The 23,564-nt window shown below is 34.5% G+C and overlaps 2 protein-coding genes across 4 annotated transcripts in view; one reads left to right on the top strand and one right to left on the bottom strand.

Moving 5' to 3' along the window:
• The window catches only part of DECR1 (2,4-dienoyl-CoA reductase 1), a 275,997-nt gene that overhangs the window by 165,548 nt on the left and 86,885 nt on the right, over positions 1-23,564 (bottom strand). The window lies entirely within an intron of this gene.
• CALB1 (calbindin 1) overlaps positions 16,146-23,564 on the top strand; it is a 40,321-nt gene continuing 32,902 nt past the window's right edge. Inside the window, exons 1-3 of the mRNA XM_074199935.1 lie at positions 16,146-16,459; positions 17,059-17,135; positions 21,620-21,694. Of these exons, the coding sequence (XP_074056036.1) occupies positions 16,381-16,459; positions 17,059-17,135; positions 21,620-21,694 (231 nt within the window). The 5' untranslated portion in view covers positions 16,146-16,380. The remainder of the gene's footprint in view (positions 16,460-17,058; positions 17,136-21,619; positions 21,695-23,564) is intronic.

Genomic DNA, 23,564 nt, shown 5'->3' with positions numbered 1-23,564 from the left:
TAGACTTGTCCAAAATTTACTCCAAACTTTGACCCTTTCTGTCTCACCCCTTACCCACACAAAAAAAAAATAAAAGAAAGAAAATCCTGATTAGAAGGAATAGAAAAGGAAAGGTATATTTTTTGCTAAACGCCTTTTAGTCCTACTGTCTGACTTCCCTCCAGCTCAGGGTAGGAGGGAGGTGTTAGTTGGCATGGCAGCATACTCTGTTGCCTGATATTTCACCCTTTCAGAGTCTGTGATCTTCATGAAAAATGACTGATGAGCTCAGATTGTTTTTCTGTTCCAATAAAAGGCAACAAAAGAAAGGCTGGTTGTTCTGGCTCTGTTTCTTTTATTTACTTGAACAAACTCTCCCCATTGCAAACAAGGTTCTGCAGAACAAGATAGAGGAAGCCAGTGTTCTACATTCAGCCACTGTGCTGCCCAAAGGCATGATATTAAATAAAGGATCAAAGAAGTAATGGAATCATTCAGGGGAGGATGGAGACATTGCCTTTGGCTGTACTTAGAGTCATGGCTGCAGATTGGGAGTTGCAAAGAGTGTGCTTCTGAATCTTTGCATTCCCTGATAGGGGATGCCACCTCCTTCAAACCTATAACTGAAGTTCATCTCCCTCTGAAACTTTCCATTAACCTATCCCATTTGAATTTGTTCATTTGTGTAAGCTAACAGCCTCTACTCTCTCATTTGTACAAACTATGTTAGTTTGCATTTTTTAATTTGCTTTGTTCTTGGTCTCATATGCTTTTGCATGTATGTTTATCTCCTCTTTCCCAAATGATTTTTAACTCCTAGCAGAAGTAAGTTTAATGAGTTGTATGTGAGATGAGCTGCTTAGATTCAAGATTATTAATTCTGGCTCTCTCTAGCAGTATCTGCTGGACTTGGAGTCAGGGGACATAGGTTCAAATTTCAGAGCTACTTCTTACCTGATTGATTGAATCTGGGAAAGACATTTCACCCCTGGATCTCAGTTTCTTATCAAAAAGTAAAATAACTTGACTAGGTGACTTTTTTTTTCTTTTAGGTTTTTTTTTTTGCAAGGCAAATAGGGTTAAGTGGCTTGCCCAAGGCCACACAGCTAGGTGATTATTAAGTGTCTGAGACCAGATTTGAACTCAGGTACTCCTGACTTCAGGGCTGATGCTTTATCCACTACACCACCTAGCCGCCCTGACTAGGTGACTTTTAAAGCCCATTCAAGCTTCATATTTACCCTTTAATCTATCACAACACTGAATACAATAGGTTGTTCATATTACAGATGAAGAGATTTCATAGATTCCCTGATTATTTTCCTTCTGTATCAAAATTCAAGGTAACAGTATGAAATAGTGGTAATATTGAACTTGAAGTGAGGAAACCTAGGCTCAAATCTTGTCTTGTTTTTACTGTGTGATACTGATTCAGTCATTTAACCTCTGTGGATTTGGGGAAATTTTCTACGACTCAATGATTTAATCATAGTTTGATCAAAGAATCATAGATTTAGAGCTTGAAGGAACCTTAGAGATCATCCAGGCCAATGCTCTCATTTTACATGGAAGGAAACTGAGATACAAAAAGGTTAACTGACAACTGTATGAATAATTTTCAAACCTCTGCCATCTGAGGATTAGAGCTACCCATTATGGATTGATACCACATTCACACATTTTTAAAGGGAACAAAAGTTCCAGAGGAAAAAAAATAGATACAATTCACAGAAAATAGTGTCTAATACCTGAGCTTTCTTCTAGACCAAGTATTAATCCAGATAAAAATTTAAATGTGATAATCTACATATTATTAGTATTTTGTCCTTTAAAAAACACTTTACAAGCAACTAGTTTTTCCCTGATGGAGAGAAATGACCTTACAGTCCAGAAAGCTACTCAAGGTAGCAATCAAAGATGGGACTAATTATTTCCATTCATACCCAGGACAGTTCTTCCCCTATAAGACAATGTTAAAACTTTGAAAGAGGAAAAACACATGTTTTCACTTGCTAATATAAATAGCAAAACCTTTGGTCACTTCCAACTGACTTCTCAAATTCTCAAGCATCATCTCTGAAGAGGCCCCATGGCACTTTGATGAACTAAGGGCACATTGTGAGTATGGATGAAACAGGTTCATTTTGAGACCTTGAGACTCCAGAAATTATTTCTGAAGTCATTTGGATGGTGTCATTCATTTTAAAATTCCCACATGTATATGACACAGCAGAGTTCTATATAAGCAAATCAAAGCAAATACAAGTTCACATTTCTAGGAGTTTGAAAGAGCTGCAGTTAAAAGATGCCAAAAGCAATCTGAGTAGGTGAAGGACCTAAACACCAGAGATGTGGGATCAAGGACAAGGATATAGAAAGGGATCTTAAATGTAGGCATCTTAAATTAGCATTGTAATCATTCCCATAATCTGAGGAACTAAACCAGGGCCTGTACAGGATTTAATTTGATGATTGCTTAATTCTTTAAATTTAGTTTATGTTTAACTGAGGTCTCACCCCTTCCTGACCTCAATTCCTAAATTCCCTTGGTTCATTTAAAAAAATTGCTACTCTATAATAGAGTAGCATTGGATTCAAATCTTACCTCTGATGTTTACTCCCTGTGTGACTTTGAGTTAAATCACTTAATTTCCCTAGGACCATATCTTTGAGAGGAAACTGACCTAGATGGCTCTTTCATCTTGGTCATTTTTTGACCTTCTGTCCTGATAAATACACTCCTCTTCTACCATCCACATTACTTTACTTCACACACATTTTCCAATTCTTACTCTAGGAAATTTAATCAAACCAAAACTGGAAAGAGCATGTCAATTAGTTGACATAGTATACCACTCCCAGTGACTTCCTAGATAAAAAACCCTTTCCTGGCCACCACTTCTGTATATGTGTCTTCTCCTTTAGCACAAAGATTCCTTTGACAATTTGATGAAGCCTCTGGATATCTTCTCAGAATAATAATTTTAAATGCACAAAATAAGGTACATAAGATTACAAAGGAATTCAGCTATATTAATATATAATTATCAAAATATTTTCTTAAAAAACCATGATCATGGAAATTCAAAAACATTAATATTTAAAGGCACAGACTTTCTTTTTTTGTTGTTTCTCTGGTACTTGGCAAAATATGACTGTATAACAACCTAAAAACATTTTTTCATTCCATTATTGATTAATTAATTAATTGATTGATTGATTCAGAATTTAGCAAAGAATGAATGTTCCAACTTTCCATTGAAGCAACTAACATAATGAAGAGATGTGTAACTCTTTGTACAGGATTCAGTTCAATCTTTAGAGCTTACCATTGCTCATCTATGCCTTTCATTCTGTATGATTCTTTTCCCTGTCCACAAATAAATCTTCTGCTGGATGAAATATTCAAAGTGCTGAGAATCTTCCTGCAGCTGTAATCTCTTTATACTTACTTCTCTAATCAATTAAAAATGAAAATAATAGTACCTTTATCTCACAGGATCATCTTGAGACTTAAATAAGATAAAGTATTTAAGGTGAGTTGGGGAGGGGAGGAAATGACATACAAATGTTAATGATCATTATGATTACACTACTTTTGTTTAATTTTCAAAGAATATTACTATGAGGTAAATATGAGTGAGTAAAGATGTTTCTTAAAGAAAACAGGGGTTGGGCAGATAGGTGGTGTAGTGGATAAAGGACCAGCCTTGGAGTCAGGAGTAACTGGGTTCAAATCCGGTCTCAGATGCTTAATAATTACCTAGCTGTGTGGCCTTGGGCAAGCCATTTAACCCCATTTGCCTTGCAAAAACCTAAAAAAATAGGGGTTAATAAGGACAAAAGCAGAATAATGCTTCTCAAACTAGTGAACCAATGTTTACAAAAGAAAAAGTCTTTCCAAGGGGTAAACTATAACCAAGCCTACATATGCAAGACCCAGTTCAGACATAATGTTCTCCAGTATGTCAGTCAACAAACATTTATTAAGCACCAACTATCTATCTGGTACTGTTCCAAGCTCTCAGGATTCAAAAAGAAAGTCCCTGCCCTCAAGAAGTTCACAATCTAACAGAGGAGACAATAAAGAAGCAAAAATGTACAAACAAGTGAAATATAAGATAAACAGGAAAAAATCAAAAGAGAGAAAGGGCTACAATTAAGACTGGTTGAATAAAGCTTCCTGAGGAAGATGGAATTTTATTTTAGACAAAACAGAAATCAGAAAATGCAGCAGGTGGAGATGAAGAGAGAGAGAGAGAGAGAGAGAGAGAGAGAGAGAGAGCAATACAGCCAAGGGAAACAGAAAAAAAGTCTGAAAGATGCTAAGAAATGAAGAAGACAGTGCCACTGAATCAAAGAGTAAGTGGAGGGGAAAAAGATATTAGAAGACTGGAAAGATAGGAGGAGGATAGTTTATAAAGACCCTTAAATGTCAAAGTGTTTTGTATGTGATCCTAGAGAAGTTAGGAAATCACTAAAATTTATTGAATAGGAGGATGTAACTTGGTCAGTTCTGATCTTTAGAAAGGTTAGCTTAATGGTTGAATGGTGGATTAAAGTGTGTGCAGACTTGAGAGAGGCAAACCCACCAGAAAGCTATTGGAATAATCCAGGCTTGAGGCAATGTAAAATTGCACCAAAGTGGAGACAGTGTCGGAGACAAGGTGTATGCACTGGGCAGATGATGCAAAAGTGAAAATGGCAAGCATTAGATAAGGTAGGTGAGAAAGAGTGAGGAGACTCCATGAAGAGTCTCACTTGGTTTCTTCATCTAGAGAAGACCCCTCCTTCAAACTCATAATCTCTAATTAACCTCTTCTATACACTTAATAGATATTATTTTCTGATAATTCTGTTTATGTGCATGCCTTTTACTCCCTCATTACTTTATTGTAAGTGCATTAAAGACCTATCACTAAAGGTCCAGCATGATTCATTCAACATTCTTGAAAACATCAAGAGTTCTATGTACTTTTTTTAGGTTTTTTTTTTTTGCAAGGCAAATGGGGTTAAGTAGCTTGCCCAAGGCCACACAGCTAAGTAATTATTAAGTGTCTGAGACCGATTTGAACCCAGGTACTCCTGACTCCAAGGCCGGTGCTTTATCCACTACACCACCTGACTGCCCCAGTTCTATGTACTTATGAATTCATTGCTTCTGCCACCTCCAACAGTGAAAGCCATTGCTCATGCCTTTCATTCAATAGGATTCTTTTCCCTGTCCAAAAATAAATTCTCCATTGGGTGAAATATGCAAACTGCTGAGAACCTCCTAGATTTCTTGAGCATCAATGGGGTGGATTATTTTCTTCTGATCCTTCATTCTTATTTTATGACCAACCTGCCTTCTTTTCTCTCCATATACAGAACTACAGGCAGATTTTGAAAGCTGGTAAGAGTCCAAGTGGACATGTAGTGCTACCCATACATGAAAGAAATTCTCACGATAACATACTTGACAGGTGATTGTCAGTCAAGTCTCTATCTGAAGATCTCCAAAGAGGAAATCCACTACATAATTTGGCAATCAATTTCACTTTGAACAGTTCTAATTATGCAGGAGTTTTTCCTAGCATTGAGCTTAAATTTGCCACTTTACAACTTCAACCTATTGGTTCTAGTTGCCAAAATGATATTTCTAAAGTATGACTCTGTCTATGTCAATCACTATTCAAAAAGTGGTTCTCCATTTCCTCTAAGAGCAAATATAAACTCCTCTTTGAAATCTGAAGCACATCACAATCTGACGCCATCCAGCTGACCTTTCAAGACTAAGATATTATTCCCCTTTATAAATTCTGCAGTCTAAACAAATTGACCTTCTTGCTGTCCCTCACATATGACATTCTATCTCCTGACTCCATAACTTTGTATTGGCTCTGCCCCAAAACACAGGCTGTACCCCAAAACACAGGCTATGCCCCAAAACATAGGTCATGAATTAACTCCTACCTGAGGTTGCTCTTGATTTCTCAAGCCTAGAGTCTCTCTCTTCTTTCCTCACAAATTGCCTTGGATTTATTTAATATATATCTGTGCTTACATTGTTTACCCTGCCACAACTACCCAAAAAATATTTCCTTGAAGGGCAAATTCTATTTGATTTTTATCTTTGTATTTCTAGAACCTAAAATAATGTCTAGAAGGTACTTAATAAATGCCTTAGGGCAGTAAGGTGATATAGTGAATAGAGAGCAGAGTATCAAGTCAGGAAGACCCTGACCTCAGGTATTAGTTGTGTGACCCTGGTCAAGTCACTTAACCTTATTTGCCTCAATTTCCTCATTTGTAAAATAAGCTGGAGAAGGAAATAACAAACCAGTCCAGTATCTTTGCCAAGGAAAACTCCAATTGAGGTTGTCCAATGAAATTGGACAGGACTGAAAGGACTGAACAACAACAATAATTGACTTTAAGAGGTTTGTACATATCCTCAAACATATTTTTCAATTATCATTGGGATAATAACGAAAAGATTGTCCTTATCAAAGAAAATTTTCCAAGTGCTTTTACACAAATAAGGGCAGCATGGTCCATTGAAAAGAATACTGGCTCTGGAGTCAAAAAAATCTTGGTTAAATCTCACCATTGATATTTACCAGCAGCTACATGGAGTTGTAGATAGAGAATTAGACTAGTTAAGTAAGATCTGAGTCAAATCCAGTCTCAGATATTCAGAGACCCATTTGTCTCCATTTCCTTTGTAAAATAGCAGTAATAACAGCACCTACTCACAGAGTTGTTCTGAGGGACAAATGAGACAAAACTGGCAAAGCTTTAATAGGTGCTATATAAATATCTATTACCTTCTTCTTCTAATACCTTTTTGGCCTTAAGTAAACCCCTTAAACTTCCTGGTAATAAATTTTATCTTCTTTAACTTGAAGGAGTCTTAATATGTAACCTCTAAAATACTTTCTGGTTCTAAATCTTGGAACATATTATCACATTTGATCTTTTCACCTTTTGAAATAGTCAGGGTACATATTACTATTCCTATTAGGTGGGGGAAAAAATGAACATTCAATTAGTGCTGCCAGATAGGGAACACAATCACTTCTGAAGACATAAATAAACATGAGGACCGCACCAAAGACAATGGTGAGTGTGAGCTGGTCTCAATATAGAGCCCAAAATGATGATAGCAGAATAAGAATAAAAAATGCCATCAAGAAATTGGATGATGTGGGGAAAGACCATGCTTGATCATGGAGCAAAAATAGAATATGTCAGAGGAAGCTTTCCCTGGTGCTCTGGTAATGCCAGGAGAAAATAAGGAAGCTTCCAGCACAATAGGTGGCAAATTTATGAGAGGGCATAACATGAATGAGTTATGGTTTGCATCATTTGAAGGAGTGTCCAATTCAAAGTCATTGATTTGAAAATTGAGTACTAAAAATTTAAAAGAAAACAGAGGCTTGGAGATATCAAGGGACTTGTTCAAAGTCACACAGCTAATAAGTTTAATATTCTATTTTTTTAGGTTTTTGCAAGGCAAACGGGGTTAAGTGGTTTGCCCAAGGCCACACAGCTAGGTAATTATTAAGGGTCTGAGACCGGATTTGAACCTAGGTACTCCTGACTACAAGGCCGATGCTTTATCCACTACACCACCTAGCCGCCCCTAATAAGTTTAATATTCTAAACCTTTAATGTAGATCTTCTGCTTTCAAGTCCAAAGCTCATTCCACTCAACTCCACTCTGTGGATCCAATCCTACTTGTCTGTTCCCTATCTTAAAATATTGCATATGACCAGTGTTCGAGGTGCAGATGGATAAATTTGTACACACTTCTTACAAATGGAAAAACAATTCAAATAACAAATCCTTAATGATTGTGTATCAGCACTAAAATCTTCATAACTAAATGGTACAGTGTTGCAAGCATGTAAATAGTCTCCCTGTGGCAGAATCAGTGTACCTGCTTAAACACTCCACTATTGATGAAGGATTAATGCACTCGAGATAGGCTAGGTCATTACTTTCTCTAGAAGCAAAAAAACTTCTCTCAGAGTTTTCTTTTCTGAATGGTCGCTAGGTGTTCATTGAACCCAGGAAGTTTCCCTCCAGCTTTTTACTTAGCATAGAGAGTGGAAACATGGTAACTTAAATAGACATGGAAATTTGATAATTGAGTAACAAGAAAATAAGAAATGAGGTTTTAGTTACTCCAGTGTATTTTTATTTTTTTGCATATAAATGTCTTGTTTTTTTTATGACATTGGAAACCTAATCACCTTAACGTTATTCATACAAATGCTAGGATTCTAGGGCTGATTTTAGAAATGACAATCTTATGGAAAAATCTTTTTTCTATATTCCTAGCTCTTTTATATCTGAAAATATGCCCTAAAGGAGGTAAATATGAATGACTAGTACACAAAATACGATTGCTATAAAAATTTAAATAATATTTGTATATTTTAAAACAATCCTACAAAGAAAGTCTTAAAAATAATTGTATCTCCATTTTATGGAGAAGAAAATAGGTACAGAAACTCAAAGTGACCTGGCCAAAATCACATGCTTAGTGGAAAATCTAGGATATTGATTCAGATCATTAAAATTTAAGACCAATGCTCTAGGCTAAGAAATAGAATTTTTCCTAAAGCTGCAACATTTACACATGAATATATTTTCATAGTATGTTCAAAGTATGCACATTTTTACTGGCCTCATAAAATAAGACATGTTCTAAGAATGATCCAGAACAAACTTATTGATAGAGTGATTTAATTTAAATATCACACTGAAGAAATTTACCAGAGGGCAGAAAAACCAGTATCACTTAAAAAAATTTTAATAAAATATACTTCATATCAACAATTCTCTAGTATGTAAGAGTAAATTTTCATACAGTATAAATAGGACTGAGTAGTAGATAAAAATGCTATACTTGAAGGTCTTACCTCCAATAGTCACTAGCAACAGTTGTGACTGTTTCCTCAACTGAAAATAAAAGCAAGATACCCATAAATACCTACCCCGACAGAGTTGTTCTAAATAAATTTCTATCCAAATGTCACCTATTACTTCTTGTTATTATTATTGCTGTTGATGATGATGATATTTTTGCTAGGGTCAGTTATAATAGATCATTCCATCAAAAAATGTTATTGGAAATTTAGAAATGCATGTTTTTTTCAGTAGTTCTTACAAACCAGAGATCTTCATTTTCTTCACTGATGTGATACCTACACTTATTCTAGAACTTCATTAGGCTAGACATTTTTAGTTTTATAGCAGTGGAAAAAGCATTGACTACACTCAGAGTTCCCCATGTTCAAATCCAACCTATGAGGCTGACTACCAGAAGAATCTTAGACAAGTCGCTTAACCTCAATTTGCTTATCTGTAAAATGAGGAAATTAGAACAGCTTTAAATCTGTTCTCTTATTCCATAATCATTTGGCTCTCTCTTGGGGGTGGTATTCATCTTGAATGGAATGTATGTTATCCTAGATGTCTAAAGATGATGTTACTGGTTTAATAGAATTGTTTGTTTTTCTAGTAAGGTAAATAATTTTATACTCTCTGATAACCAAAGGCACCTATTTGTAAAATGACTGACATATATGGGAAGTCATTAGTAATCATGAAGCTATTTTCTGGCATAAGCTAATGGACCTGTACAGACAGAGAAACCACAACTTTGGCTTTCTTCACACTACATTCTAATCTTGTGAACTGGATAATTTCTTTTGGTCTCCTAGAGGCTTAGCCCTTTTGCCATTAAACAGAAGTATTCATTATCAATTTTGAATGATGTCAGACAACTACATCAAAATGATTTGGTCTATATTCTCACTGACAAAATGAACCTCCCTTTGCATCTGGTGATGCCCCTTTCAAATGGAGACAATTGTACTAATTAAAAAGGAGCAGAAACAAGAACAGTTGTGGGAGAACACTGAAAAAATTAGCTTCACAGAAAAAGATACTCAGGATAAAGATCGTCCTAATGTCCCATTTCTAATTTACCTATCACTAAAGTGAGGAAAACCTACATTCCTAGACTTGTTGAGTGACTATGAAGAGAAATATATATGTTGCCTAGTACTGGTTTAGCTGGCAGAAATGTTGATACAGGTTTTTCATCATAAGACAGAGTTGAGGATCTCACTGAACAGTCTCTGATTTGAAACAGTAGAGTAGCTTATGCAATGCCTCAGAACTGAGAAGTCAGGATAGCTGAAAAAAAACACCTCATCTCAAGGCAGAGTTGATCTGTTTCCTGATCTCTAGTCTGTTATAGGAAAATACCTCAGAGTTTTTCCATACCACCAGCTTCTTGAAGAAATGAATTGGAGAAGGAAATATTTTACCTTTCCTTGTACTGCCAACTACTCTAGACTGAATAGGAGATTGAAAGATGGAAACTCCTCAGAATCAATTCACAAATTATTATATGGAATGGTTCTCTGAGATGGGAAATGGGAAGTATATGAGAGAAAATTTAAACTATGTAAAAAAAAAACAAAAGACAGCAATAAAAACCTTACCTTTAAAAGTAAATGGATGGGAGCAGCTAGATGGCACAACGGATAGAGCACTGGCCCTGGAGTCAGGAGGACCTGAGTGCAAATCCAGCCTCAAACACTTAATAATTGCCTAGTTGTGTGACCTTGGGTAAATCACTTAACCCCATTGCCTTGAAAAAAAAAGTTAATGAAGTTATTGACTAATTTCCCAAAAAAGAAAGGGATATTAATTGGTCCTCAGACTGTACAGGGTGCATGTAGCTTGTGGAGGAAAGCCTAGATTCACTCCTGCCTCAGACACTTAAATAAGTGGGCAGTTATTTAATGTCAGCCTAAGTTTCTTTACCTGTACAATAGTGTTACAATAGTTCCTACTTCACAAAGTTTTTATGAGGATCAAATGAGAAAATGTATGTAAAGCACTTTAGAAACCTAAAAGGATCATATAAATACTACACATTCTAGCTATTATTTAATCTTTCCATCCTCCCTACCACTCTTTACCCAGGCATTTAGCCTAGAACAGAACTAGACACCCTCATCTATTTATTTTGGGGTTTTCTTCAGGGCATATATATATATATATATATGTCAATTTCATATTTGAAAGGTAAGTAAATTAATCATTACTTTGTTCTCTATAATGAGCAAGACCACAGACCAAGCTCTTTTTTCCAGTGAACCTATGATCCTTGTCTCTGACTCTTCCTCTACTTGACCCCCAGAGCAGGCTAAAGGCCTCTATAACTTAGGCTTCAAGAAAAGCAGTAAGACATGGTGGAGAGCCAGTTTAAAAGTCAAGACCAGGGTTCAAGTCCTGCCATTAACACATATTGTGTGACCCAGAATAGACCACTTAACTTTTCAGGACTCTAGGCAACTCTTCAAAAACCACAAAGATGGTGCCAATTTGTACTGGTCAAAGGAGTTTCTTTACCTGAGGGCTTCCTTTACCAATGAAATCACAGATGCGGGACCCATTCCAATCTACTTTTTTGACTGGGAAGGGTATGAAAATTTAATGGTCTATGGTTAGCAAACTTACTGCTGTATAAATGTGCCTTGTGATTCAAGGTATAGACTTCTTAGGAAAAAGTTACCTTCTGGTGCTGCTCTCTACCTACCCCTTCATACTTTTCCATAGAAGCTTTAGTCCTCCTATTTGTTTGGTAATACCCACTCCTCTGTGTATTTGCTTGATGTTATAGCATTTAGGAACTTGCTCCTTCAATCATCCCTCCTCCCACTTTAATTTTCATTATCACTTTATTCATTGATTCCTCCTTAACTGCTACAAACATTCTTACATCTCTGTTGCTTTTTAAAAAAAAAAAATTTACCATCCCTTCAAACAATTAAGCTAGCCAAACTTCTAGGGAAAAAATATTTACACTACTTGCTTCCACTTTATACCACTCACGTTTCAAATCTCTTGAATCTAGGCTTCTAAATGCACCCCTTATACTTGACTGAAACTGTTTTAAGCTCAACAATGATCTCAATATTGCTAAATCCAATTATCTTTCATCTCCTATTTCTGACTTCATTGCAGCATCTTCTACTGTAAAGCACCTCCTCCTGTGTACTCTCTCCTCCTTGGTTTTCATGGCACTTTGAAAGATTTCTCTTCCTTCCTGGCAAACCAATTATTCTCAATCTATTTTACAGCTCATCATATATATGGTATCCCCACATATGAATGTACCTCAAGATATTTTCTTTTTGACCCTCTAAAAGAGGGCCCTTCTCTACCTCTCATCAACCATCAGGTCTATTGCATTCAATAATCATTTCTACACAAATGGCTCACCTAGTTGCATATCTAGCCTATATCTTTCTCTTGAATTCTAATCTGCATCTCCAACTACCTACTTAATAGAGATCTCAACTTGGAGGCCTCCAAAGCATTTCAAATTCTTCTGTGGTTATTTTGTGGAAATATATGGACAAAAATAGCACAGAATGAAAAGTTGTAGGAAAGTTTTAGACTGCACTATGGAAGGCAGCATCCATGGAAATTATATAAAAATCTTTCAAAATATCAATCTAAACCTGACCTCAATAACTATGGGTATGAAAGGGTCAAGAAAACTAACAAGGGTTCTTTCTAAATCAGAATGCTTAATCTTCATAGAATTTAGAGTGCAGTATGCATATTGAAACAAGGAGCAATGATTTTTGTTAACTTTTTGCATTCATACAAATTAGTTTTCTCATTTTCAGTTTTCATTCAATAAATAATCATTGAACATTATAATTTCAAGGAACTGTGTTTGATACTATTAGGAATTAACAAATGAATAGTATATATACTCCCTGCAAAAAAAGAGCTCCAGTCTAATACTGAGGATAAATAAGTACACAAGTACCTATTATTTAAATTATCATTGAATTATCAAAGAAGGGAGAGGATAGTTTCAAGAAGAAAGAGATCACAAAAAACTTTAGGAAGCAAGAAAAGCTTTTTCAAAGTGGCATTTAGGATTTCACAAGTCATGATGAGGAGAGAAATGTCTTATTGTTAGTATGAGCAACAGAAATAAAACTCAGAAGATGCATGGAGCATGTTATGGAGCAAGAATTAACTTGGATGAACTTTTGGATATATATGCATATATATATATATATCTTAAATATATATATATATATATATATGTTTGTGTATTTATGTAAATATATGTGTCATTGAGATAGGGGAGAAGTTGAAGATATAGGATCTTGAATTCCTAGCTAAAGATTTGAACTTCTTTTTAGTAGATACTAGAGAACTCCTGAAGGCTTTAAGCGATGGAGTGACAGCTTTATATTATTGATTTAGGTACATTATTCTGGCTGTTGTTTGTGTAGCCTTGAATTGAAGGTAAAGAGAATGGAGTTAGAAAATCATTGCAATATTGCAAAGTAAAAGGAGACCTAATTAAAAAATAACTTTCAGTGTTACCAACCAGGTTTGGTCATATTTCCTAGGAAAAGTTATTGAGGTATTCTAGCACTTCTACTTAAAAAAATGATAGGTGTTAGGGACTTAATAACAAATCAGTATTGACAAGATTTGATACTTCATTTGTACCTACACCATACTTTGTCTCATTGTAATTAGATATTGTCACAAAAAGTAATTGAAAACAATAATTAGTTGACCTCCTACTGTCAAAGGAAACACTAACAGAAAGTATCATAGAAGTGAATATTTCATTTATAATTTTTAAGTAACAATTTGCTTTCTAAGAATTTACCTATTGGAAACATAAAGTTTCCTTAATCATCCCTTGGGTTATTTTCTTATTAATGGAATTTTCCAAATATAACTCCATTTTTATCTTCAATAACCAAGTATCTGTCAATGCAATAACTATTTAACTATTCTATTCAATGCATTATTTTGGCACCAAGGGAGACAAAAAATAAGACATAATTTCCACCTCCAAGGAATTTTCAGTCTAGTAAAGGAATTAAGATGAAAATATCAGCAGATATTTTAGTAAAATCTAGTAAATCTAGCAAAAGAATTAAGATTAAAATATCAGTAGATATATTAAAAAATGGAATTTTAGGAAAATTTGAATTTTAGGAAAATAACAAGCACATACAATGTACTGTGATAACTCTGATCAAGAAAAAAATTGGGGGGAAGCTAGGTAGCACAGTAGATAAAGCACTGGCCCTGGAGTCAGGATTACCTGGGTTCAAATCTAGTCCCAAACACTTAATAATGACCTAGCTGTGTGGCCTTGGGCAAGCCACTTAATCCCATTTGCCTTGCAAAAAAACCCCTAAAAAATTGGGGTCTTGGGAACAGTGTTAGGGAAAACCATGTAGATAGACATGTTTTACATTTTAAAAATGCTTTTAAACTTGTTCAAGAAAGATGGGTTAAATTTTAGAAGATGAAGACTGGGAAACAGATATTGTAATTATGAGAAGTAAATAATAAAAGGGCAGAAAAGTTGAGGTAAACCTGCAAACATCTATCTAGACTAGAACAGTAAAAAGGTAACATATAAGGTAACTTTGCAGAATCCATCATGATACTTCTTAGCCATTTCCAGACAATATCATCAGCATACTAGCCATCCTCCTCCTCCTCCTACTGCAACCTGAACTTAGCCCCTAAAACCTAGGTTCTGATAAATGAGCTTTCATTGTATTTTACTCAGTTCTAAGTTACCATACCACTTCCAAACCATACCTAACCCACATACCAGTTTTCATTCATGTGCTTTCTTATTTCTTTTGAAGGCAGGGACTATTCTATTTTTGTTTTTTATCATAAAACAGCACATGGCCTGGTACATAATCAATGTTTTAAGGAATGGTTTTTGATTCACTAATTTTGCAGGAAACTGATGCTATATTGTGAAAGAGCTTATAGAATCTATCAAGGTATCCCCAATGAAGAAAGTATGAAGTCATAAAAATTCCACTGATGATAATAATAATAATAATAATAATGATTGACATTGATATGGTACCTATGATTTATAAGGTTATATTATCCCATTTGATCCTCACAGCAACCCTGTGAAGGAAGGGTTCTAGAAATGATTTATCCAGAGGCACACAAATAGTAAATTTATGAAACAATTCTTGAACTAAAATCTTCTTGACCTAGAGTTCAGTGATCAGTAGTTCAGACAAAAAGAAAAGGCCATTAAACAACCCCTCAAATTAACTGATATTCAAATCATACAGAATTATGTGGTGGAAAATAGCTCTAGGCTTGGAATCAATGGACCTGGGTTTGCAATCTTCATTCATATTAGCTATGTTATTCTGAACTAGTCATTTACATTCTTTGAGTCTATTCTCTCATTTGCCAAATGAAGATGTAATAATATCTCACAATTTTTTTATAATGCTACTGAAATGTAAGTCATTCCTAACAGTGCATATTTATTATTTATGATGATGATTGACTAGTTTCACCTTTTCTGTTTGGAATGTGAATAAGTTTTAGTAATAATTCTTATTATCATTATTCAATATTAGTAGATAGTTATGATTTATATATATATATATTTATGTATATATATACATATATATATTTGTATTCTTAATCAGTGAATATGCCAGTCTTAGAATAAGGAAGACCTAGGTTCAAATCTAATATCTTCAACATATTAGTTGTATTGTTATGGGTTAATCATTTAAGCTCTCAGTGACATAACCCTCTAAGAAAAAAAGTTCAAGATGGGGCTTCCATCTTGTCAATAAACATTTATTAAGCATCTACTCTGTGCTAGATACCATGACAAGTGCTGGAGAGTTTGCTAAAACATTGCCATCACTGATCTAGACCAAAGAATCACCATCACCACCACAAATGAAGCTCCTGATAAGCTTCCTTTTAAAAAATAAATATATATAAATAAATAAATCGAGTACTTTTATTTGTATGCCTTAGTGAACTTTAACCGTGGATTTTCGACAGAGGAAACTAAAGAAGAAAACCCAAGTTCTCTACGTCCAACCTTCAAGCAGTCTCTCCCACCACCTGATGATTCTTGCCACACCAAGCAGGCAGCTTTGCTTCTACAAGAAGAAAAGGAAGTAAACTGGAGGGGAGGAGAAAGACTGGAGGGAACAAGAGGCGGGGACAGGAGGGGAAAGGGATGGATAGAAGGCAAGAGGAGGCGTGGCTGGGCTTGAGGCTGTCCTGATAAATTCAGAGAGCCCTAAACTGAGAGAGTGCTGGAGAGAATCTGGATCACCGACAGACGGATTTGAGAACAGTACCGTGGACAGCGCCCAGCAGTTCCAGAATCGGGATCTCTTAGAGCAGTTTGCTCTTTCACTCACATTCCTACACAAATACATACCCACACGCACACGCACCCACACACAGAGACACAGTCCATCTCTCATACACACTTACCACACACAAACACACTGGCACAAACAGAGATCACAGATACAATGGCAGAGTCCCACCTTCAAGCATCTCTGATCACAGCCTCACAGTTTTTCGAGATCTGGCTCCATTTCGACGTTGATGGTGACTATCTTTTTCTGTTAGTTTTTCATTGTCTTAACTTGCTTCCCCGCCCCCTTGATGTGCAATTGTCTTTTCTTTAACTCCACCACCACCAATACTGGTTGTACAAACAACCCAAAAGTTTGTATTGTTTTTGTTTGAGGAGTGTATGGATTTGTTGGTTTGGGGTTTTGTTTTTTTACGTGATTTGTAAAACTTTTGTCTACACAAGATCTCTGCTGGGGAGAGGGTGAAAGATGATGAGGGAGAATCTGCTCTGGAGAGATCCTTTATCTTGGGAAAGGGGGTTTCTATGCTCTCGGCGAGCACTGTGGTTTCACTCAGCCACACAAACCATCCCCCCCCCCCTTATGTGGATTAAAGTTTAAATACCTTCTCTCTTAAGCCTGAGAAATACTCTGCTTATCCTTAACTACCTTAAAAGCTATAATTGTGCCCTGATATCTCCGTTGCTTGTAAATGTAGGGATTGAAATTGTTCTTTCTGTCCAGCACACGCCCGCATACCCCATCTCCCACGCTCACTCACACACTCAAAATTAGCCCAAGAGTTAAAGGGAGAACTCAGGAGTACCAGTAAAATGTCTTTCTTGTTTGCAGGAAGTGGTTACCTGGAAGGTAAGGAGTTACAGAATTTGATCCAGGAGCTGCAGCAAGCGCGAAAGAAGGCTGGATTGGTAGGTTCGGTTCTTTAAAATCTGGGGGTAGTTTTTGTAATGTAGTTTTCCTTTTTGTCCGTGACATTTTCATTTTCTCCTCCATGGGGGGGGGGGGGGCAAAAAAAACTGCATCTGCACGTTTTCGTGAAAGACGAGTGGCAGTAGATTTTGTTTCAAAGGTTTCTTCACTATTTGAAAGCAGGATATTTCCTAAATATCTTTTTTTAAAAAGTCATTTCATAAAAGGTTAAAAGCTACTAGTTGAAATGTAGGAGTTTTAAAGTTATATAGTTTGAACTCATGATATAAAAACCTAAATGGGATAAAAAAAAAAAAAAGCAGATGGTCTCTGACACTCTTGCATATCAGTACCTCTAACAGTTTGCTGGCTGAGCTGATCTAACTCTGCTTTCTTAATGGAAAGTGAAGGGGGCAGAAATCTGTTTCTGCCCCTTGGTGGTCAAGAAACAGATCTGCAGGTTTTCTATTTGGCAATTGGCATTGTTTTTCGTGTTCAACGGAGAAAGGATGAATGGTCCTCGACCATGTCAGGAGGAAAATGTAAGCAATATGCATACCAATAGTGAATAAAATTTAGTTTGAAAAAAATCTTCATATCTTTTTGTAAATGAGTGATGCAAAACTTAAAGTGATAAATGAAGTGGATATAAGAATCAGAAAGTCGCACTTTGTTAGTATCAATAATAGCATTTAAAAAATCACCAGTGAATGCTCATGTTTAAAGATGTTATTAAATAAATGAACAATTATTTCTGTTAACTAGACAACACTTGAAGGGAGAGAGGGGGACACAATCAGAAACCAACTAGAATGTGCCCTCTCGTGTAAAGAAACATAGAGGAGGTAGTTACGTAAAGATAAAATGGGTTATACATTTCATTAATGTTGGGATTTATATAAGGCTGTACTTCAGTAGGAAAAGCTATTTGGGATAATTAATTTAAATTTATATGTGAATGACCCTTTCTGATGTCAACATGGTTTTTAATCTGTAATCCCCACTTCTTAACTCTAAATTTATGACAAAAATTTACATTATGACATTTATTACTTTATATCAGTCTTGTGGAATCTTCACCATAAAATGATGATTGTGGAAGTCATTAATCAACTGTGTTTGAAACCAAATAATATAAAGACTATGTTATCCAGATATAATGTTACTCAAAACTCTTGAAGATAATACATTTTTTCTCTTTTACACCTTTATCATCTTGTCAATAAAAAAGAAAAAGAAAAAACTAATGAATCATTGTGTGAATAAATTCATCAAAATGCTTCCATTGCAACCCAGTATATTTTTGGCATATGGGAATGAAAATTATTCTGTTCTTATTTTTAAAAATAAAGTAGTTAACCTGTTGTTAAAGTTGTTTTTCCATAACATCTAATAATGACAATATTTGAGTCAATTATGCAAAAGATTGATGTTCTTAAATATGCATATAAATAAATATGAAATTTTTTAAAGAAACAACTTTTCTAAAAACCAACAATATTTTACAGCTCATTATGCCTCCTGGAAATTTAAATATTCACCAAGTACTATAAAAATTGCAAATTATTCTTGCTTTCCTCCCACTATAACATTTATATCTTTTTATAAGTTGTTCATGTATAGTATGTTATATTTTGCAAGTGGTTAGTGCTTATTTTTTTTCTCTTTTATCATGACTGTATTTCTAGAAGATTCTATTGAAGTAATTAATTCCATAATAATAAACTTGAGAATTCTAAGGGATCATTTCAAATTGTCAGATATCTTGATTCCCAAACTTTTTTCTGGATAATGGCTATACATTTTTGGAGATTTCAAATCTAAATAATTTTCCTGAATCTAAAGTTTACATTCATAAGAGGTCTATTTGACATATTTGGATTCTGCTTTTTTAAAATTTTGTGTCTTTTTCCAGAATGGAAAGAATGAAAGATTCAGCTTAAAAACATGAATCCTATATCAATCCTACTTTAGGATATAAAAGGTCATTAAGTTTGAAAATAGGTTTCTCATAATACTCATGAACTCTTAGGTGTTTTATTTGTATTAAAAATGGTTAAAAGTCAAATATAAAAGCTAAGTGAATGTTTTGTTTAGTATTTCATGCCAAAAAACTTAAGTAACCAGTTTTAATAGAATTTATGATTAAGTTATGATACATTTTCAGTGTATTATTGCCCTGTTCTATACACTCTGTTAAACATTTATTTGGCTGTAATCCTTGTCCAATGAGTTCACATTCTTAATTACAAATCTGTTACTAAAAATCATTAGTTCCTAATTCTGTTTTCCCAAATGCTAATTTAGCAGCTATTGCTCTGGGGAAATTAAATTTGCAAATTAGATTCTATCAAAAATTAAGAGTTCTATATTGCCAGCATACCTACTTTGCAAGCTCTCTCATTTATTTTTTGACATTTTTTCTTTCATGTAAATTTAAATAATTGCAAATTGTTTCTATTGGTAATCTATAAAACTGAAATAATGTATTTGGTTTCAAATTCTTTTGTTACCTCACTTCTATTGAAAGAGATATACGCTGAATCAAAATGGACTTTGTGATATTATCAACTCAATAATAATAATTAACCTCAATATAGAACTTTTAAAATTATATTAACTTATTGGTTTCCCCATCAATCTGAGTAAAAGGTAAGTCATACCACATTCATCTCATTTATTAGAAAACAGGACTAATTGATTTTTCCAAGGCCACAGAGTAAGATATTAGTACATGGTGGCCTATTTAAAATGGGTTTCAGTTAGGGAAACAAGGTTTATTTGGCCCTAGCTAACCACATAAGTGGGCCATCTTATAGAACTATGCTGACAAAGTCTTCTTACTTTCTAGCCTATTTCAGACTATTAGAAGGCTGTGAGTAATTTAAATACTGGAGAGTTGACATAATATAAGGTACAGATGAAAAGACCAAACTAAAGTATGGGCAAACAAATAGGTTTTATTATTCCTAAACCAATTGATAGAATTACAGATTTAAATTTAGAGACTTTTAGAGATCAACTACTTAAACTCCCCTCATTTTAGAGATAAGGAAACTGAGGTTCAGGTAATTTGTCCAAGATCACATATGGAGGAAGTGGAAGAATCAAGATTTAAACTCAGATCCTCTGACTCCATATCTAGCCCTGCTCTATGCTCCTATCTATTAACATACATAAAATAGGGAGTTTTGTAGTGAGATAAACTGAAAACAAGTGAACATTAGAACACACTTCTTAAAGTTGATGTTGCTAGGCAAAACTCTGAGAGCTAAATGTTATTAGTGAGTTGAAAAAAGGTGCCCCAGATCCCAACAGATGAGTTTAAGTATTTTTTGGTTCAGGCACATATTCCTCTTATATAAAAATAAATAATTTATCTTTATGGCTCTTTCTTGCTACAAACATTGCTACCTACCTTGGGATTTTCTTTCATCTTCCAACTTTTTTTAATTTCTCCTAGTTAAAAAAATTATTAATGATATCAACATTTTAAATAAGTTAACATTTTATATATAATAAAGAAGCCACAAGATTATATAGTGGAGTTAAAGGTAAATATACTCATAGAAGACTAAGCAATATAAAATCATAGAAATTAAATCTAACAGATGTCTTCAACATCATCTCGTCCAAACTCTTAATTTTAGGGGTAGAAAGACTAAGGCCCAAAGAGATTAAGTGACCTATCCAGGTTACACAGGTAACAAACAGCAGACAGGATTCAAAATTTCTGATTTCAAACATAATGGTTTTTGAAACAACATTGTTTCTAACTAAATTACTTGTTTATATTGGTGGTGGAAAGAATATTGGCCTTGAAACCAGTAGTATCATGAATTCAATTCTCACCTCTGGCAATTATTAGTTGTGTAACCATGGACAAGTCATTCAATTCAGATTACATACATGCCTGTAGGGATATTGTGAAGCTCAAATATAGTATTTGAAAAGTAAAACTTAAAGTGCTATATAAAATATCATCTAGTGTTGGAATCAATATTTCTAAATTCTCAATAATAAGAATGGTAGAGAAATCTGAGAAACATTTGAAACTGGTAATCAACTCTAACCTTTTTTGTTGGTTTATTTGGGCTTTTGATTTTATCAGCTTGAGGAATTCTTTATACTAGTGCATATTGCCAACTCATCTGTAAATCACTATTTGAGAAAGTTGCCTCCAGTTCTGAGGTTAAATGAATTTACCTAATTACACTTTGAAATTACTTTTGATTATAACCCAACTATTCCTGAGTCCAAGGCCAGTCCTATTTCAATTATACTACACTGCTTTCCCATATTACCTTTGAAATCTGTAACAATTCTACATCAACGCAGAGTCTTCCACTTCCAAGAGTATATTTAATAAGCCATATACTAAACATTGTTAAGTTTAGGTATTTTTGTGCCAAATCATGAACCTTAAAGCAAAAAGTAGTTGTGAATTTCTAATAAATAATTGATCCTTTTTGACCATTTTTAGGATTTGTCACCTGAAATGAAAACTTTTGTGGATCAATATGGGCAGAATGATGATGGAAAAATAGGAATGGTTGAGGTAAGTCAACTTTTTTTAATCTGTACATTTCTCTGAAAGATAGAACAAACATGCTTCATTAGGTAATCAATACTGTCAAATACTGTAGTATTCCTTCCCCACCCCAATATCACACATTGAGTGAACTTTTCCCTTCATATAAAAATACCATCTACTAAAAAAACAAACAAACTTGGAATCATGGAATTGGAAGGAGACTATAGAATTTGTCTAGTTTATTCCTTTCATTTTACAAATGAAGAAAGAGTGACTCAGATAGATTTAGTATATGTGCAATTTCAAATAACTAGTTTGTAGATCTTACACTATGACCCAAATGTCTTGATCTCTAGTCCAGTGATTTTTCCCATTAAACCATGTTCTCTCATTTTAATCCTTCATTCATGATGAGGAATCAGGTTTAGATTTCAATTCTATCTTCCTGGCATTAAATATGACAGACTTTTCCCTGATGTAAAGAGAAACCTCTTACATTGTAACAATGCCCTTATGGAGGTCCATGTCCTTACTTCTAGACTTCAAGCAGTTGATCTGACTTGAGGAAGGAAATAAGTACCTTTTGTCAACTATCTGAATCTCTTATGATTTCAAGAGGTGTTTCTACAGAATCTCTGAAAAATTAAAATTGTGAGAGACAAATCTTACCTTCTGACAAGACTTTTTTACTGAGAACAAGACTTTGAAACCCCCCCCCCCCTTGCCTCCTTGTATTTAGGCAGCAGGCCTTTATTTTCTGTATTTTTTTCCCCAGACTGTTATCCTGTTATTCTTGTCTTTCATGGCTCTTAAAGACATTCAGGGCATGATTTCTCATCCAAGGGACACACTTTAAAAGGTTCCAGTGAAACACAAGCATAATTACATTTTTCTTATTTTTTTAACTTTAAGTTCACATAGTTATTAAACTTTGAAATATCCCAATTCTGAAGAACACTTAAGAAGAGCATACCTTTGACTCAGTAGGTTGAAATATATTTAGAGAGATCAATCATACATGAAATGCACTTTTAAAAAAAAAAAGTAAATCACCATAAATAGAATGTAGGTACAGAATACTATTATTATCACTGTAATTAAAATTTTTCCCCAGGGTATATGCTTCTCTTTATGCCCACATGTAACTCATTACTAGATGAATAGATAAATTAATCATAATGGGACTTACATTGACATTGAGGGCAACTAATCTGGAAATGAAATGATCTCAGATAAGAAAATTACTTTAAAATGAACATAAATGAGATGGGTAAAATTGAATCATTCAAAATTAGCTGGAAATCCTGAAATTAGGAAAACTATAGATGTGGCTATTTCAGAGTTTCACATTCTTTATAATTCTAAAAGAGGAAGAAAACCTGTCATGTTACACTTAATATATTCCATCTGGAAGAATTACAGGTTCTGAGCTATTATTGCTATCATTTAACTTAGTGACACTAGATTGAGTAGAATATGTAAAATCATTTTCTTGTGTGTATTTCCTACATTATCATGCATGTGTGTGTAAAATTATAAGCTAAATATGCCTATATGGAGACAAGGGTTCAAATGTTTAATCTGATACATTGGTCATACTCCCTAACATTTATTCACAGAACAGTTCAAGGTTTATATTGAATGGGTGGCTAGAGACACTTGACAGATATGTCAGACATGGAGTCATTTGAACAAAGAGAAAATTTACCTGTCTATAGAAAGAGAACCTAAAGCAGAAAGGTGGAGGAAATTAATGTCTTCACCAGCTAGGTGATAAGGTAAACTGATTGATGAATTTGGAATCAAAAGTCTTGAATAAGTCACCTAGCTTTTCTCAGTCTCAGTTTTCTTATCTATAAAATAAGGATCACACTAGAACCTACCTCAAAGAGTT

Source organism: Macrotis lagotis, chromosome X, assembly GCF_037893015.1.
Source record: "Macrotis lagotis isolate mMagLag1 chromosome X, bilby.v1.9.chrom.fasta, whole genome shotgun sequence".
Lineage (NCBI taxonomy): Eukaryota > Metazoa > Chordata > Mammalia > Peramelemorphia > Peramelidae > Macrotis > Macrotis lagotis.
This window is presented reverse-complemented; position numbering and strand designations above follow the sequence as displayed.